This window comes from Pelobates fuscus, chromosome 3, assembly GCF_036172605.1.
Source record: "Pelobates fuscus isolate aPelFus1 chromosome 3, aPelFus1.pri, whole genome shotgun sequence".
NCBI lineage: Eukaryota > Metazoa > Chordata > Amphibia > Anura > Pelobatidae > Pelobates > Pelobates fuscus.
This window is the reverse complement of record NC_086319.1, coordinates 255,498,628-255,516,317: the sequence shown is the minus strand read 5'-3', so window position 1 is coordinate 255,516,317 and position 17,690 is coordinate 255,498,628. Positions and strand designations below refer to the sequence as shown.

General features: G+C 41.3%; 1 protein-coding gene across 1 annotated transcript in view; it reads left to right on the top strand.

Annotated features, from left to right (window-relative positions):
* SND1 (staphylococcal nuclease and tudor domain containing 1) overlaps positions 1 to 17,690 on the top strand; it is a 594,953-nt gene that overhangs the window by 34,998 nt on the left and 542,265 nt on the right. Inside the window, exons 6-9 of the mRNA XM_063448347.1 lie at positions 371 to 462; positions 896 to 1,054; positions 1,285 to 1,391; positions 11,204 to 11,294. Coding sequence (XP_063304417.1) covers positions 371 to 462; positions 896 to 1,054; positions 1,285 to 1,391; positions 11,204 to 11,294 — 449 coding nt within the window. The remainder of the gene's footprint in view (positions 1 to 370; positions 463 to 895; positions 1,055 to 1,284; positions 1,392 to 11,203; positions 11,295 to 17,690) is intronic.

Here is a 17,690-nt window from a genome sequence, read left to right as displayed (position 1 = left end):
TTTGAATGTAATCTGGGGGGTTCAACCACATCCAAAGCCCAAACCTTCTGCTTGGGATGTCATGACGAGGTTAATGTAATTATGAATTTAAGGCAGTGGTTCCCAAACCAGTCTTCATGCATGCCCCCTACCAGGCAAGGGTTTAGATTACCCAGTTGCCCTATGTGTTCTAGTTAAAAAAAAAAAAGGCTTAGACTCAGCTGGGAAATCTCTAAATCATGGTCTGGTTTAGCGTAATTGATTAAAGGTATTTGCAAGTTAGAGGTTTTGATTAGTAAGATGTTTAGCATGTAACTAGCTGTTCAGATTTCACATGCATGGTCTGTAATGTTTAGAGAATTTACTTACTAAAATCTCCATTATTTTTCAGCTGTTATTGAGCATGTGCGAGATGGAAGCGTAGTTAGAGCACTGCTACTTCCTGATTACTATCTGGTTACAGTGATGCTGTCTGGTATAAAGGTGAGGAACCCTTTAACCTAAATGGTCCGCAAACATACTGTGTGCATTATGTTTTTTCTAAATACTCACTGATAAAACCACTTGTGCACCACCTCTTTGTTACATGAAAACATTTTAGTAAATAAGTATTAACCTATATATATATATTTTTTTTTTTTATGCACAAATGTCACAAATGATTAAAACAAATAAAAATCTTTAGATCACTTTCTTGGATTAGATTGGATGAATTATTTTAAAGTGACAATTTAAAATACAAGGAGCATAGAATGTTTCTGCTGAGTCAGCAGTTTAAGAGATCTAGAACATTGCAGCACTGTTGTGATCACCTCATAATTTTCCCTTCTGTAAGTATTAAAACCAGTAATCTGAAGGGTTTAAGAGTCTGTTATTGTGCTCTTGCGGTTTACATTTTTTACCTTCTGTTTGTCAGTGTCCAACCTTTAAGAGAGAAGCCGATGGCACGGAGACTCCTGAACCTTTCGCTGCAGAAGCAAAGTTTTTCACAGAGTCAAGGTTGCTACAGCGTGATGTACAAATAATTTTGGAGAGCAGCCACAACCAAAACTTCCTGGGAACCATTCTCCATCCCGTATGTATAACTTCCTTATCAAAAGTGTTTGGTGTTGTGGGACTTCCCTTCATCTTTGTGTATGTAAAAGTATTGCAAACAGTGTATTCCTTTTACTTGCATATGGCTCAGGTAATTTAAACATGTAACTTTTTTTAAGCAAGCTTAATATTTGTCCTTTTTGAAATGTTTGATTTGTATGGTAGTATGCAAACCCTCTATAACTTTGTATATTTACCTTTTCTCTTCAGAATGGTAACATCACAGAGCTGCTACTTAGAGAAGGGTTTGCTCGATGTGTAGACTGGTCTATTGCAATCTATACACAGGGATCTGAGAAGCTGAGGGCAGCAGAACGGTAAGTCTTTGTCTTTAAAGGACAAAAACCAACAAGGTCAGAAACGTATTAAATAAAACTCTGGACCCCGCCAACAATGTCAGCATAGCGGAAAGGTGTAAACATAGGGCACAAATCGAGTGGTGATTGACAACAGTTTTCAGTGGTTTCCGTGCTTGTTATTAATCCCAATATCTAACACATGCAGAAGTCATACGTAAACCACAGGGAGAATCGATGCACACTCCATAGACACGCAGACGGACGCAAAGTATGCTTCAACCATGTCCGGAACACCCAAGACACGTATAGATATATGCAACACCACACACGGGAACAATAGTCCTCCCAGTTACTTGTAGAACACCCCAAACAAAAGCGACCCCTGAACCCGGGTCAACTACCAAGGGGTCACACAGCGGGAACGACGCAAAAATGTCCAAACCCAAGAAGTATAGTCGAAACCCACAGGTGGGAGAATAGAACCCCACAGCACTGAGGAACAGCCTGGAGGTGGGAAGCGGAACGGACCGAACGTCCCTTAGCCCTACTCCCGCCCCCCTCCACCCCCCCCCCCTTCTATTTTCTTTCCTATCTTTCCTCTATCTCTAAGTTTCTTTGACCCTTGGATCCCAAGGGACTCTCTACTAAAACGAATTCCTCAGAAAAAGTATGGAGATGGAACTAGCCATTTAAACCTTATGTAAGCCTCTAGACAGTCCACCCCTACTGTAACCCAGTAATGTGATGAAAACGATATTGGACAAAAGGTAAATGGGGCTTCTGCGTAAGCCAGAACTATATAATGCCTGCTACTGCCATCCCTACCGAGTTAAAACCTTACTAAATGATCTGTATTTAAAATGTGCACAAATTCTTGCCACTCCAATTGCATATGAAACTAAGTACTCTTATGTGATGTTGAATGCAGTTTTGTACCTACCTGCATGTTGAAAATAAAGAATTAAAAAAACAAAAAAAAAAAACCTCTGGCAAGAGCGTTGTATGCTATACTTCCAAAGCTTTTAGAAACTCGTAAGATATAGACACAGCTTCTGAGGGCATCCCATTGTGCATCCAAAGGGAAATGGATTAAAACCATTTGTGCTAGTAAGGGTCTATCGAACCGGTGGTAGTGGCCCATCTTCAATAAATTATTTTTTTTTTTTTTATTGCAGATGTACCATTCTGTGTGTCCACACATTCTGTTTGTGAAATGAAACCATGGTTCATGTTAATGTTTGTCAAACGTCCTTATTTGCTTCATACAGTATCATTCAGGTGCATGTTTCTAGTTATTTGAGGATAATGCTTTAATTGCATTGCTCTTCACTTTGGGGTATCTTTCCTATTATAAATGCAACTGTGTAATTGATTTGAACACAAAGATGGCAATTCGCTTTAATACCAGTCATCTAGAGCCTTGCAACTGAACACACTGGTGTACCCTGTGTTCTACATATACAAAGAGTAAACATTAGGTGGATTTCTATGTAAAGGAATTATTTTATTTTTAGCTTATGTTGCATGTGTACTGTTTTTGTACATATAGGTGACGGCTTTTATTGGTTTGAAATCCCTTTCAATAGAAAATCTTCTTTGGTTCATCCCTCTGTCTCCTTAAAAAAAAAAAAAACACACCAAACTTTAAGCTTTGTGATGCACACCATACTGAATTTACTACACCCACAGATGAAAAGGAAAGCTTCCAATGTTTACTAGTTTACAATAGCATAGTTTTACAATGAGACTACTTTTTGTATGAAGTAGACCTATTTAATTTCTTTCTAATGGCGCTCAATTCCTGATTGGTATTTTGCATCTAGTGCACAGATATAGTATACAGTGTTCTTCAAACAGAAATTAATTTGTAAAATACTACATTTTATTAAAATTTAGGAGTAGTAATGATCTGCAATCCCAAACAGCAGCAGTAAATGTAAGGGTAGTTAAACTGAATCCGAACCATATTATTTCAGTTAAAATAAAACAGTTTTTTATGAACACTGGGAGCATGAGAACTGTGTTGCTTGCAGTGAGTAAGAAATCACATTGGTTATTGCATTTTAAATGGGATCGCTTAACTCTAATTAGAAGCAGACAAGCAGCAAAGTGTGGGTTTATGACCACTCATCCTGCCAAATTCTTGCTTGTGTTGTAATCAAGTTAGTTACACGATCACTCTGAAACTTACACTGGGTAACAGTTGCTCAGTGAGAACCTGCAAATTAAGTAACGTTAGGGTTAAAGGGACACTATAGTCACCAGAACAGCTAAAGCTCTTTGTAGTTGTTCTGGAGAGTATGCGCAGTTCTTGCAGGAATTTTCATGCAAACAGTCTTTTCAGAGAAATGCAGTGTTTACATTACAGCCTAGGAACAACTCCAGTGGCCACTCCTCAGATGACCACTGGAGCTGCTTCCTGGGGCAGTGCTGCGCAGCGTGCAGCACTGACATTTAGGGTCTCCACCCTCTACATGGAGACACTAAACTGTCCTCATAGAGATGCATTTATTCAATGAGGAGATGCTGATTGGCCAGAGTGGTGTTTGGCTCTGCATCCGGCCTGCCTCCTTGGCCGAGATCATTAGACTTGACCATCTAAGGAAAGCATTATGATTGGCTGAGATAATCACTTCTGATGTCAGCCATAGAAGCAGATCAGAGGCAGAGCCAGCACCAGCAGATGGGAATAAAGGTAAGATTTTTTTTTATTTTTAGGGCACTCAGCGGGACTAGATAATGTTTTGAACAATGCACGGTCAGAATACAGGTCTGTGTTCCGGACACTCTAGTGTTCCTTTAAAGATGTGATCAATGTTTTTTTGATCATGTTATGATTGATGTACATGTGAATCGTACATTACAGGCAATAAGTCAAAACAAGTTGGTCATGCTCAGTTAAATAGTGTAAGAATACTTAATTTTTAAATTAGCAATTGAGATATAGGTGAGCCACACAGTACAAGAAATATTAGGCAGAAACAACAATTCTGTACCATAACTGTTCGGTAATATAGAGGGTAAATCTAGTAAGTTATAGAAAATAGTACATTCCGAGATATCATTAAAGGGTCACTATAGTGCCCTGAGGGTGCCCCCACTCCATTCATAAATAGAATTAACATACAATGTTAGATCATTAGAAATGACGGCTGCAAACACTACCTGCAATCAGAACACTCCTACACACCCTTAACACATAACACTCATTTCTCATTCTCCTTACTTATGCCCATTCTGCTTTTCTCAAAGTACTTACTCATCTGATAATGCTCTATCTTCTCCTCTTCCTTTTTTCTCCTCTCCCTCAGCATCAAAATATCTCCTTACACCCACTTCCCTCAACAACACAAACACATCCATTAATCCATCTCTGCTACACTCCCCCCTTCTCTCAGCTCATGCCCTGCACTCATTTCTCTCAGCTCATGCCCTGCACTCATTTCTCTCAGCTCATGCCCTGCACTCATTTCTCTCAGCTCATGCCCTGCACTCATTTCTCTCAGCTCATGCCCTGCACTCATTTCTCTCAGCTCATGCCCTGCACTCATTTCTCTCAGCTCATGCCCTGCACTCATTTCTCTCAGCTCATGCCCTGCACTCATTTCTCTCAGCTCATGCCCTGCACTCATTTCTCTCAGCTCATGCCCTGCACTCATTTCTCTCAGCTCATGCCCTGCACTCATTTCTCTCAGCTCATGCCCTGCACTCATTTCTCTCAGCTCATGCCCTGCACTCATTTCTCTCAGCTCATGCCCTGCACTCATTTCTCTCAGCTCATGCCCTGCACTCATTTCTCTCAGCTCATGCCCTGCACTCATTTCTCTCAGCTCATGCCCTGCACTCATTTCTCTCAGCTCATGCCCTGCACTCATTTCTCTCAGCTCATGCCCTGCACTCATTTCTCTCAGCTCATGCCCTGCACTCATTTCTCTCAGCTCATGCCCTGCACTCATTTCTCTCAGCTCATGCCCTGCACTCATTTCTCTCAGCTCATGCCCTGCACTCATTTCTCTCAGCTCATGCCCTGCACTCATTTCTCTCAGCTCATGCCCTGCACTCATTTCTCTCAGCTCATGCCCTGCACTCATTTCTCTCAGCTCATGCCCTGCACTCATTTCTCTCAGCTCATGCCCTGCACTCATTTCTCTCAGCTCATGCCCTGCACTCATTTCTCTCAGCTCATGCCCTGCACTCATTTCTCTCAGCTCATGCCCTGCACTCATTTCTCTCAGCTCATGCCCTGCACTCATTTCTCTCAGCTCATGCCCTGCACTCATTTCTCTCAGCTCATGCCCTGCACTCATTTCTCTCAGCTCATGCCCTGCACTCATTTCTCTCAGCTCATGCCCTGCACTCATTTCTCTCAGCTCATGCCCTGCACTCATTTCTCTCAGCTCATGCCCTGCACTCATTTCTCTCAGCTCATGCCCTGCACTCATTTCTCTCAGCTCATGCCCTGCACTCATTTCTCTCAGCTCATGCCCTGCACTCATTTCTCTCAGCTCATGCCCTGCACTCATTTCTCTCAGCTCATGCCCTGCACTCATTTCTCTCAGCTCATGCCCTGCACTCATTTCTCTCAGCTCATGCCCTGCACTCATTTCTCTCAGCTCATGCCCTGCACTCATTTCTCTCAGCTCATGCCCTGCACTCATTTCTCTCAGCTCATGCCCTGCACTCATTTCTCTCAGCTCATGCCCTGCACTCATTTCTCTCAGCTCATGCCCTGCACTCATTTCTCTCAGCTCATGCCCTGCACTCATTTCTCTCAGCTCATGCCCTGCACTCATTTCTCTCAGCTCATGCCCTGCACTCATTTCTCTATTCTTGACCCCATATAAACCCATTCACACTACCTCTCCCTATCTCTCCTCCTACTTCTAGCAGCTGGTGACGTCTCTCCCAACCCAGGGCCCTTCACCTCGTCTGCTTGCACTAAAAAAACTAGAAACCATACCATGCAAACCTCATCCAAATACACCACTGTTCTATGCTAATTCGCACCTACAACGGAAGAGGTTTCTGCTCTGCTCCGGTTCTCCCTCCCCACCACCTGTTCCCTTAATCTTATGCCTTCGTATCTCATCCGCACTCTGTCTCCCTCTCTTGCTCTTCCTCTCACTAAAATTTTCAATTTCTCAGTTTCCCCCAGCACATTTCCTTCACCCTTCAAGCATTCAACCATAACGCCGATTCTGAAAAAGCCCAACCTTGAGCCCAATTCCCCATCCAACTACCGCCCCATATCGCTACTGCCGTTTGCCTCCAAGATCCTTGAGAGAGTTGTGTATGTGAGATTGACAGAGTTCCTCGAATCCAACTCTCTGCTTGACTTGCTTCAGTCTGGATTCTGCACTCGTCACTGTTGAAACAGCTGTGACCAAAGTATAAAACGATTTGGCTCACTTCCTTAAACTCAACCTGTCCAAAACAGAACTTCTGGTCTTCCCTCCCTCGAGGTTTACTACTCCCGTGTCTGTCTCCCTCCAAGTCAACAGCACCACCATCACCTCTACTTCGCAGGCTCGCTGCCTAGGTGTTCTCTTTGACTCCAACCTCTCCTTCACCCTTCATGTCTAGTCGATCGCCAAATCCTGCTGCTTCCATCTCAAAAACATAGCTTGCATCTGCTCCTTTAACACCAGACGCGGCTAAGGTGCTGGTCCATGCCGTTGTTCTTTCTCGCCTTGACTACTGCAAACCCCTTCTCAGTGGTCTTAAGTGTTCCCAGATTGCACTGTTGCAATCTATAATGAATGTTGAGGTGAGGCTTGTTTTCCTGTCCGCCCGCATCTCCGACTCCTCCCCCTCTCAGTCCTAACATTGGCTTCCAGTTAGAAAAAGGGCTCAATATAAGATTCTGGTGCTTGCTTACAAGTCCCTACATAATGCTGCTCTAACCTACCTATCCTCCCTAATACAAAAGTATGTCCCGTCAAGGCCCCTGCGCTCTGCCGAAGACCTACATCCATCCTCTGTCTGTACTCCCACATCTGATGCTCGCCTCCAAGACTTCTCCAGGGCTGCACCTTTTCTGTGGAACTCTTAACTTCTCCGTTAGACTTTCACCATGTCTCCACTCCTTCAAAAAAATCCTTTAAAACACACTTCTTCAGGAAAGCATATAATTTAAACTTTTGGTGGGTTTTCATCCCCCCTCTCCCCTCCCCCATGACCCATCTCCTGCAACTGTCAGAAATAACCTATTAAGTTCTCAGTGAATACTTTAATAGCAATCTATTTCATTACCCGTACTTATACCTTTTGTGTCACTATACCCCACTCCCTCTAGCATGTAAGCTCATTGAGCAGGGCCCTCAACCCCTCTGTTCCTGTGCGTCCTTTTGCCTGGTTACAATTGTGTCTGTTAGTACACCAATTGTACAGCACTACGGAATTTGCTGGAGCTATATAAATAATAAAATAATATATTGGCTCCCCCAAACTCTGTCCTGTAGTTTCCTCCAGAATGTTGCACACAACCATCGGCAACGAGAATTTGGGTCAGGCCTGCTAAAATCTTAAGTAAGGCTAGCAAGTATAAGTTCAGGCAATGAGGCTTAAGTACAGTCTGGAGCCAGTTCAGAATCAAGGCTATATGGCACTGAGATAACCCTTTGGGTCCAAGGGGAGAAGAAGGGGACCAGCTAATTGCACTCCTAGGATGAGAGAAAGGCCGCTTCGCCCGCATTACTAGGCCTTGTATAGTAACAAAGAAAAAACAAGAGACAGGTAGCGGGGGACAGACCGAATAACTGGACCCAGCCGGGACAGTCACAGTCTGGCCACGCTATCCTGCGTACCGCAAGGAGACTCCAGGAGTCTCCAGGGGCTTAACCCCTAAACTGAGTAATTGCAAAACAAGAGAAAAAGGGTGCTAAAGGGTCTCAAACTAAAACAAGCTATGAGACCCCCAGCATCCCCTGGATATAAGTATAGCCTACTGGAAAAATACAAAATATATATAAATGCTAATTGGCTCCAGCGCCCAATGCAGAGAGGGAAGTACTAAAACACAAAGTATATACAAAAGATCTAATCCCTACTGAATGGCAAAACTGGGATATGGTACATATGCACTAAGATCAAAGTGCAGAGGTATAAATGGGATACAAGGAATGAACATTAAAAAATCCTTTAATAAAAATTACTAAATGAAAGTATCCATACCCCTAGTAACCCTACAGCCATACAGTCCTCAATTGCATATAAAAAGCTGGAACTTCAACCTAAAGTTCGGTAGTATAATGTAGGTCCCCAGCCCCCCTTCCGGTATACAGGAGTCTAAGTAGAGAGACTCAGAGTATAACTGTACACCAGGGGTCCTAATGATGCAAAGGGAAATAAAGCAGTGTAGGGAGAGAGAAATATAGAACAAAATTAGAAGCCAGTGACAAATGCACTGACAGTTACTTTATAAAGCCTCTCTCCCTGTAAAACTAGCTAGACAGACATAGTAGGGAAAGAAAGAAAAAACGAATAAATCAAAAGTAGTGGTTTAGAGCATCATCAAGGTGCTCCACACCTAAAGTGTCTAATAAGTGCCCATGTGAGAACAACAAAGTAATATTAACAAAACGCCCGACACGCGTTTCGGTGCTTAGGTAATGCACCTTCGTTAGGGACCAACTGAATGAAGTAACTAACCTCCCTTAAGTAGGGAAGGCGCCAGAATTACCAAAGTGCCTGTAGCCAATCACATGAATACTGGAGAAATTTCCTCAGGTGCTGCAGTATTACCTTAATGGGTCCGGTTAATAGAGGGATTCCATGTCAGGTGGGTATAGCACGTGACCGCTATTTCGGAGAAGCGGATTGGTTTCCCTATTGTGCTATCGGATTGGGTATCTCCCACGTGGGACCCGTCCACTCGGCGGGTAGTATGTGCGTGGATGACACGCCCCCTGGGTGGTTTCATGGTAAAGCCGTTCCTACCCGGTTCGTGGCTGTCATACAGGGTAGCTATAACCCCTATGCCTCTCAGCCATCCATCCAGTAAAGAATGAGAACGGCATCTGATCTCATACATCTACGTGCACACCACCCCTGGGTGGCTTCATTGTGAAGTCATTCATACCCAGTTAGTGGCTGTCATCCAGGATAACACTAACCCCTATGCCTCTCAGCCAGCCGTCCAGTGAGGAATAAGAACGGCATCTGATCCCACACATATATGTTCAGAGCCGCCCAGTAAAATTCCCAATAGAGGGATAGTGATTGGATATGTACAGGGTAACTATGACCCCTATGTCTCTCAGCCAGCCGTCCAGTGAAGCATAAAAACGGCATCTAGTCACATGCATAAATGTGCAAATCGCCCTATAACGTTCCCAATAGGGGAATAATAGTTGGATATGTCTTATACTGATTCCCCAAAAGAAACTAACCTCTAATGGGGAGTTTTTAAATTGGACATACCCTACTGTCACGAAAGGCAGTGTGACACATTCCAAATCCTATGCAAATATGTACCCTAAATTTTGATCGACTTTATTGTGTATTTAAAGAAACAGTATCCTGTTAAAGGGTATGCTTACATAAACATTGGAGATATAAAACTGAGGTATATAGGTAAAAGGTACCCTGGCACTTCTGATATTAAAAGGTAAGAGCTAAAGAAAAGGCCAACAGCGTAAGAGTAATAGAGAATCCAAGGTGCTATACAAACATATGAGTGTGAATGAGGCGTATCTACATATTTACATATTTACAAAAGGGACCATACGTCTCAATCTGAGATGGATGTGTATGAGAAGCCCTCATTGAGACCAAGGGGTGAGAGTGTCTTGAGTTTATAGATCCAAAAACTCTCTTTGTAAGAGTTTTTTATCAAGGTCTCCACCCCTTGGTCCCATATACTTGTATAGTAAGTCCAAGATATCATGGCAAGCTACCAAATTCAGTCTTTACAGGCGGCACCAGGATCAGGAGCTCATGTCTGCAACTGGTTTCCTTAGCCCTGCAGTGATCAAGGTTTTTAATGTGCATTGTATATTTACTATGCAAAAATAAAATGCAAATTTACTTTTAATCAACCTTCCCGACGATTTCTTTAAGGTGTTCCTGATTTTGCACAGCAATAAATACCCTGTAGTAAATGACTAATTTGGCCCCTTAGCATGTCACTTCACAGAAAACAAAGTAATGAAAAGTGGTTTATATAATCATCTGCATGTGCTAAAATCTAATTTGTTCTAGTATTGATGGATGTTTTTGAAACAGTGGAAAACTTTAAATATATCCTAAAATGTTTATGATCCAAAAGCAGCTGTTAACTTAGTATTTATTTGTGTATTATATGATTATGTAGGCATTAAACTCTTTAGTTTTAAGGAGCTTGAATGTTGCATAAGGAAAATTATTAAAAATGTTAAGGAAATTCTAGAAAGTGGCGGTTTTTGTCTTACTAAAGATGTCTGGCATTGTGTAACTGTGGACCAAAGATCTAAAGATGGAGCAATCACCATGGGTACCTATGGAATCAGCAGGAATACTGCGTTGGTTTCCATGGTGATTGCTTCACCTTTAGAACTTTGCTCCTGTCATTTGCTGCACACCTCCCCTGTAGTTTTTTCTGCTTTACTTACAAAGTACACCATTAAGGAGTCTAGAAAGATACACATGCTGACATAGGTATACCTATAATAAAACCTTGTTTAACTCACAGCAAGTGGGTTCGAGGTTCTCTGGTGAGCCTTCACTTACTAGAACCTGAAATGAAGTAAGTCTGAAAGATCCATTGTACTGTTTTTTTGTGTTTTCCCTTCACTTGCTACTGTCATTATATTTCACTCAGAATTGACTTGACTTTTTGTTTGTACCAATAGCTTTGCCAAGGAAAGAAAGATAAGGATCTGGAGAGATTATGTGGCGCCCACAGCAAATTTGGATCAGAAGGATAAGCAGTTTGTTGCCAAGGTAATTGACCTGACAGTCTTACAATCTGTATTGGGAGATAACATACTAGTGAGGCCTATGGTTTCCCAACAATTAAACTTCAGCCTTGTCATTGACACATGTAAGAAACTGATGTAGGATTGTTTTCAGCAACACTATCCTACAAGATGACATTGAGGCCTTTGTTGTTTTTTTAATTTTGCTTTTCATATTTGGCTAGAGAATCTTTTTGTTTCCTTTATATTCTGACATCCCTATGATTTCAAACTTATTCCTAGCCTTTGGTCTTTGCTCCTATTAACTAGATTCAATACTTTCCTATGGGGAAAATCTGACGCTGGAGGTCTGTGAGGACGTCCAGCATCAGCTAACGGACCAAAAGTCTTAGGATTCCGGAAGCACCCCCAGTGGCTGTCTGGCACACAGCTACTGGGGGCAGACTTAGAGCTGCAATGTAAACATTGCAGTTCTCTGGAACTGCAATGTTTAACATTGCAGCACTAAGTGCAAAAGAGTCATAGCACCCAGACCACTTCAATTAGCTGAAGTTGTAGGAACGCTATAGGTACCATAACCACAGCAACAAATTGAAGTGATTATGGTGCCTAGCGTCCATGGGAGCAAGGTCCCGCATTACTAATAAACTTTTTTTACTTTTAGCAGCAATGCTGCTTCCCTGCAGCTTGAAGTCCAGAGTCCAGCCTGCATTGACAATACGGCAGAGGTGGATATATGACCCCACATCACACCTTAACTGGGGTTAGTGGGTAGTTATTGGCTGAGAGCATCAGAGTGAGCTAAGTGATCTCAGACAGTAACTGCACCAATCCCAGGTATGAATTGGTATGGCCCAAGACAGAAGGCCAAAGAATATGCCATATTATTAGATGGGCTTGACGCCTCCAGGGACTGAAAGATCCATTGTAAAATGGAGACGGATATTGAGCATCTCTGCTAAACGATGGGCAATCAGTTTAGTAGTGATGATAACCTCTGCGTCAACAGACTCCAGGAACCATAACTACTTACATCCATCAAAGTGGTTATGGTACCTACAGTGTTCTGGCTAGCACCATCTTTGTGACATCAGTAACCCCAGGCTGATCTTAAAGTACACACGAAGAACCTTTTTTTATGGTGCTCTTTGGCACCAACCTCTGCAAGCTGTTAGTAAAAGGGACACTATAGCCACCAGAACAACTACAGCTTGATGTATATCCTGTCCCTGCATGTTTTTTTTTGTTTGTTTTTTATGTAAACACTGCCTTTTCAGAGGAAAGGCAATGTTTACAATATTGCCTTGGGAAACCTTAGTGGCAGTCACTCAGACAGCTATTAGAGGTGCTTCCTGGGTCAGTGCTGCATAGTGTACCTTATTTCAGGGGTTTATCTACAAAAGATAAATAAACAAGACTCACTTCATTGAATTTAACTTTTTCATTTTGCTGTATGTTAATATAGCTCAATTAAAACGGTTTGCCTCTGAAATCCCATATTTAACCAAATGCAAGTGTTTTCCTGTGATCACTGTTCAGTGAAATAACATTGACTATTTAATGTAAAACACTTGTCTTGGCTTCATAGTATTTCTGAATTGTCTAGTAATGTGATGGCCAGTCACAATATTAGTTTGTTTGCAAAAATGCTTATGGTTTTTACAGTAGATGCCATAAACATCAATAGAAACCTGATCCTCTGAAAGTATAAGTTTAGATATATTATAGTCGCATAGTACCTATCGATTCTGTAATGATGAATCCATTGTGTAAAAATTTAAAATGCTCAAAGTTGCACATTCATTAGTCATTTTAGGTACCATAACTATAGATTATTGGTGTTTGTTGTACAAACATTCTTTGGGTTTCAGAAGGCCAGCCAACCATTTTCTTTACTTTTTCATATAAGCCACTAGATGGCACAGTTCACCCACAATTGAAGTTACAATAAGCCATATGGATTATTGTCATGTACTTCTCGTAAAGTTTTAGTTTTCAAATTAAATTCAAAGGAAATGGCTGATTAGCTTTCTTGGGTAGCAAGCTAAACTAGAAAGGTGGTATTGGAGATTGATGTTTGTTGGAAGACTTGCTGCTCTGGCAAATATTTTCTAGACCAAATTCCATGTAGAGATCTATGTATTGCTTGTAATTTCTGTAAATCACAATATCGTGCCTTGTTTGTTGCATTTTATTTAGAAATTTGGGATCATGTGTCACCATACCAGTCACTGAAATTCACGAATGCCATTAAAGGCAACCAAAATAGCTCATACAAAAATAAAATTCAGCGCGGGAGAAAGATAATAGTCCACAAGCAGCTCAAACACCAATACAACGGAGTCTCTCTTTTCGATCAGAAAACTGGATAAAAACAGGGGGGGTAGGTGCAGTGCTTCAGTAATACTTCAGTAATAAGGTATATGTGGAGAGAACCAGAGAAGAAATAATAGTGTAGTATTTTAATACTAGTTGGTATAGAAAAGATGTGCACTCACACTTTTCTGGAGCTTCAATACAGCTCCTGTGTATGCATCTGGGCGGAATAATCCCTGCCTAAGGATCAAGTGCAGAGGTAATTCTTTGATTTATAGGTGTAGTATTGGTGATGGCGAACATTTTTGAACCAGAGTGCCCAAACCGCAATACAAACCAACTTTTTTTCCCTCAGTGCCAACACTGCAATTAAACCTGAATACCCAGGTTTAAGTTTAGAAAAAAACAACTTGTACAGTTGTCCGAACTTACCGCTTTTTTTTTTTTAAAAAGAACACAACAGAGTTCAATTATACAAACCGTTTTTTATTGAAAAAACATACATTTTACTAAATAAAAACACGCCGGTGTTCGGTGGTTCTTCACCTAACTAAGGACCTATTTCCACCTATCCACCTGCAGTTTGCATGCATCTTACATGCTGCTTTGGCACAGTTTATGAGAATTCCATCAGTCTTACATCTGGTTTTGGTGCAGCATTTTTCATCCGGTTTCTGTCCGCCCAGCTGCACCAAAACTGTATGTAAACTGTGCCAAAGATGCGTACAATGGGGTTGTTCTGACTTACTAATAATAAAACTAAAATGTAATTTAGATCAAGAACAATGGTATTTACACAGACTGATTTTGAAACACATTTATTGTAATTTAAAGACCCATTACTGGGTGTATTGTTGCTGTGCAGTTATACACTCACACACAAACATGGAGCTCTGAAAAAAGAGGGACATTGTGAGAGAAAAGAGGGACAGAAGGGTTTGAACCCAAAATAGGGACTGTCCTTCCTAAACAGGAACACTTGGGAGGTATGAGTAACTGCATAGTAACACCTAGTGGAGCATTGTCCAGGGGATCTGAGATTTTGTTTATTTTGCAGATGAATTTTTTATTTTTGGATTAATTAAATGCAGAAACCACCTGTACATTAGCTCTATCCCACGTTTTCCCTCCCAACTAATGAATAGAAATGCTGGGACCTGTACAGCTAGATGTATGTTACCCAGAAAGCCTTGAGAAATACACAGATCTCCCCATTTATGTGGATTGTATCAGAGTTCATCCGAGTGCGCATGCTTGCAGTGATCAGCTGACTGGTTTTCTTATTAAAGAGACAATTTATCTTATTATCTGTATTTAATGCATCTGAGATATTGAACAGTTAAATTGCATTGTAAAAATGGGAGTTGGTGCAGGGCCGGACCATCGAGCTGATAGGACACCATCTTCTACAGCTCTGGTCTTGATCCAACAGTCTTGCTTCTTTACAAAGGCTTTAATCTGTTACCACTTACTATTTGACAGAAATAATCCTCTAGCAACATTTTGATAAGATTTTTGTGAAGTTTACCCTTTTACAAACACTGCTCACTGTAAGAGACCTGTAATTTGGTTGAGAAGCCATGTTCTCCCAGCAAGATGATTCCACTTTGGATCGATATTACTGTGTACAATTGGAGGGACAGAAGCCCCTCCCCCTTTTTGGGTCTCCCGGCGGCATCAGCGGAGGGAGCAGTGCTGGAACAGCACGTAAGTCAGTGCTCCCTCGCAGCCCTCCGTCTTAGCCACCCACCAACGATACGAAAGCAGAGTAGGCGCCTGCCGTTTTGGGCAGGCAGGGGCCTACTCTGCAATGCCGCCGGGGGGCCTAAGAATGCCGAAGGGCAACCTATGGCTCTGTCCAGAGAAGGCTTGGCGTGCCAGCTGTGGCACACATGCCATAGGTTCGCCATCGCTGCTCTACACCAACCGAACCCCTGAACCTATGCTTACACGAACTGTAAACCTATCCTACACTAACCCTACTTTTTCCCTAGCCAGCTTTAACCCTAATACTACATATTAACGTCCATGTATTTAGAATAAGATTCCTTAAATGTTGGTGCTATGGTCGAGTGTCCCAACACCTTTGTCAGTGTCTGTCTATAGGGCTACTTGTTGCCACATTTTATATGCTTGCAATGTCTTGGTCCTGTGTGAAGTGGGTACTTTTTAAGAACGTTCATGTACTAGTATCTTGGTTATATTCATGAACATACATTTTAATCTAATTTTTTTTCAAATATCTGGTCTATTCAGGGCAAATCATACCAGCAATTCTTTTTTAGCGTTAATACCTTTCACAGGCTTCTGTTCTGGCTCTATTTTCATAGTATAGTGCTAGTTTGTAGCTACTGCCTTTCTAGGAATCCTGATGGGTTGTGAATCTTGTGTGTGCATGCTGCAGTACAAACCAAGCCCCAGTATTTCCTGCTTGTGCTTTTATAAGGTTTCATTCTGCGACAAGAAGAGTCATTAGGAATTCTAGCTTCGCTCAATGTGCATCAATTTCAGGCAGCGGCTATGCACTCACAGAAGCAATATATATATACTATTGGTTGAATGCCTATTTGGAAACACTTAAATAGAAAGGACTTTGCAAACCATGCAGTATTTTAATTTTTAAATCACTATGAATGTGTTTTGGAATTAAAATCTATTTCGCAAGTGGTGCATGTTAAAGAAATGGAGTGATGTGAAATGGCTTATTTAAGGATGCAGACTTTCTTTTCAAAGATGTGCTTTTTGCAAGTTTCTCATTTTAAGGCCATGTTTTCAATTGCTTCTCTGTAGTATTTATGGTGCCCGGAGCGACCCGGGGCCTCCTATTGCAAATATTCAAACAGGTTTTCAAAGGTTAGACTTTTTACCTTGACGAGAAGCTCTCTGAACTAAGAACTTAAGTTGCAGGGCTTCATTCATTGTCTGAGAGCAGTCAGGTGTGGAGAGTAGTAGTACCAAAATAGTGTCTGCATGCCTGTTGTTGGCAGGAAAAAACATTGCACACATTTCAGTGATCAAGTTAACTTTGCCTGCTAGGTTGGATGTTGCTGAGCAGTGTGTGTAATCAGGGTATGTGTTAGGAAGCTGCTTTGTGAGGGGTTCTTGCAAAAGTGTGTGTGTGTGTGTGTGTGTGTGTGTAGGGGGGGAGAAGGGGTACTAAGAAAAACATAGCAGCTTTCTGCAAAATCTATCAAATGCACATTGTATAGGTGCCCATCATATGACTGGAATATCCTTTTAGGTATTGACCTAAGACTAGGTTTAAGAGGACATCTTGATAAAAAAAAGAAGTAATGAAGATTAACTTTGTCATTTTGTTTTGATTTTCTTTGAATGAATTTATATTAATACACTTTAATGTACAGATCAGACTTGTATTACGTCTAAAACTACTCATGCTTTGTTTGAAAAATTTATGAAGAGAAATTTTTAATGGCAACGTGGTGCTACCTACACACAGATTTTCTAGGTTTTTGAAACACTGATGTACCAGGACTACCGGATCATTTCAATAAGGACCTAAAAGGCTTTGAATGTTTGCACTAAGTTTTGCCATCAGAAATAATAGCCAAAAAACCTGCTCCTAGGAGAAAGGGAAAGTCTTTCCTCCACAGGCCATCCATCATAACTGGATTAGAACTAGATATCTGCATTGGAAAGGTCCGTGGTTTGATGTCCATGTGCCCAGAACACAGATCTTTCCAATGCTGATATCTAGTTTTAATGGAAAACTTATCTGGTAGATGAGCATCTCAGATCAGTTTTATTAAATTTAATTATGTAAAGTGTAAATTACGTAACTGTAAAAAGGTTGTAAAGTCATCTTAAGCCCTGCCCCATATCAATTAAAATGACTGCCACCTCACCAAAAATTGAGTACAGGTGATACTCGAAAAATGTGAATATTGTGCAAAAGTTCATTTATTTCAGTAATGCAACGTAAAAGGGGACACTAAGATATGAGATAGACGCATTACGTGCAAAGCAAGATAGTTCAAGCCGTGATTTGTCATAAGTGCGATGATTATGGCTTACAGCTCATGAAAACCCCAAATCCACAATTTTAGTAAATTAGAATATTACATGCAATCAATAAAACATAGAA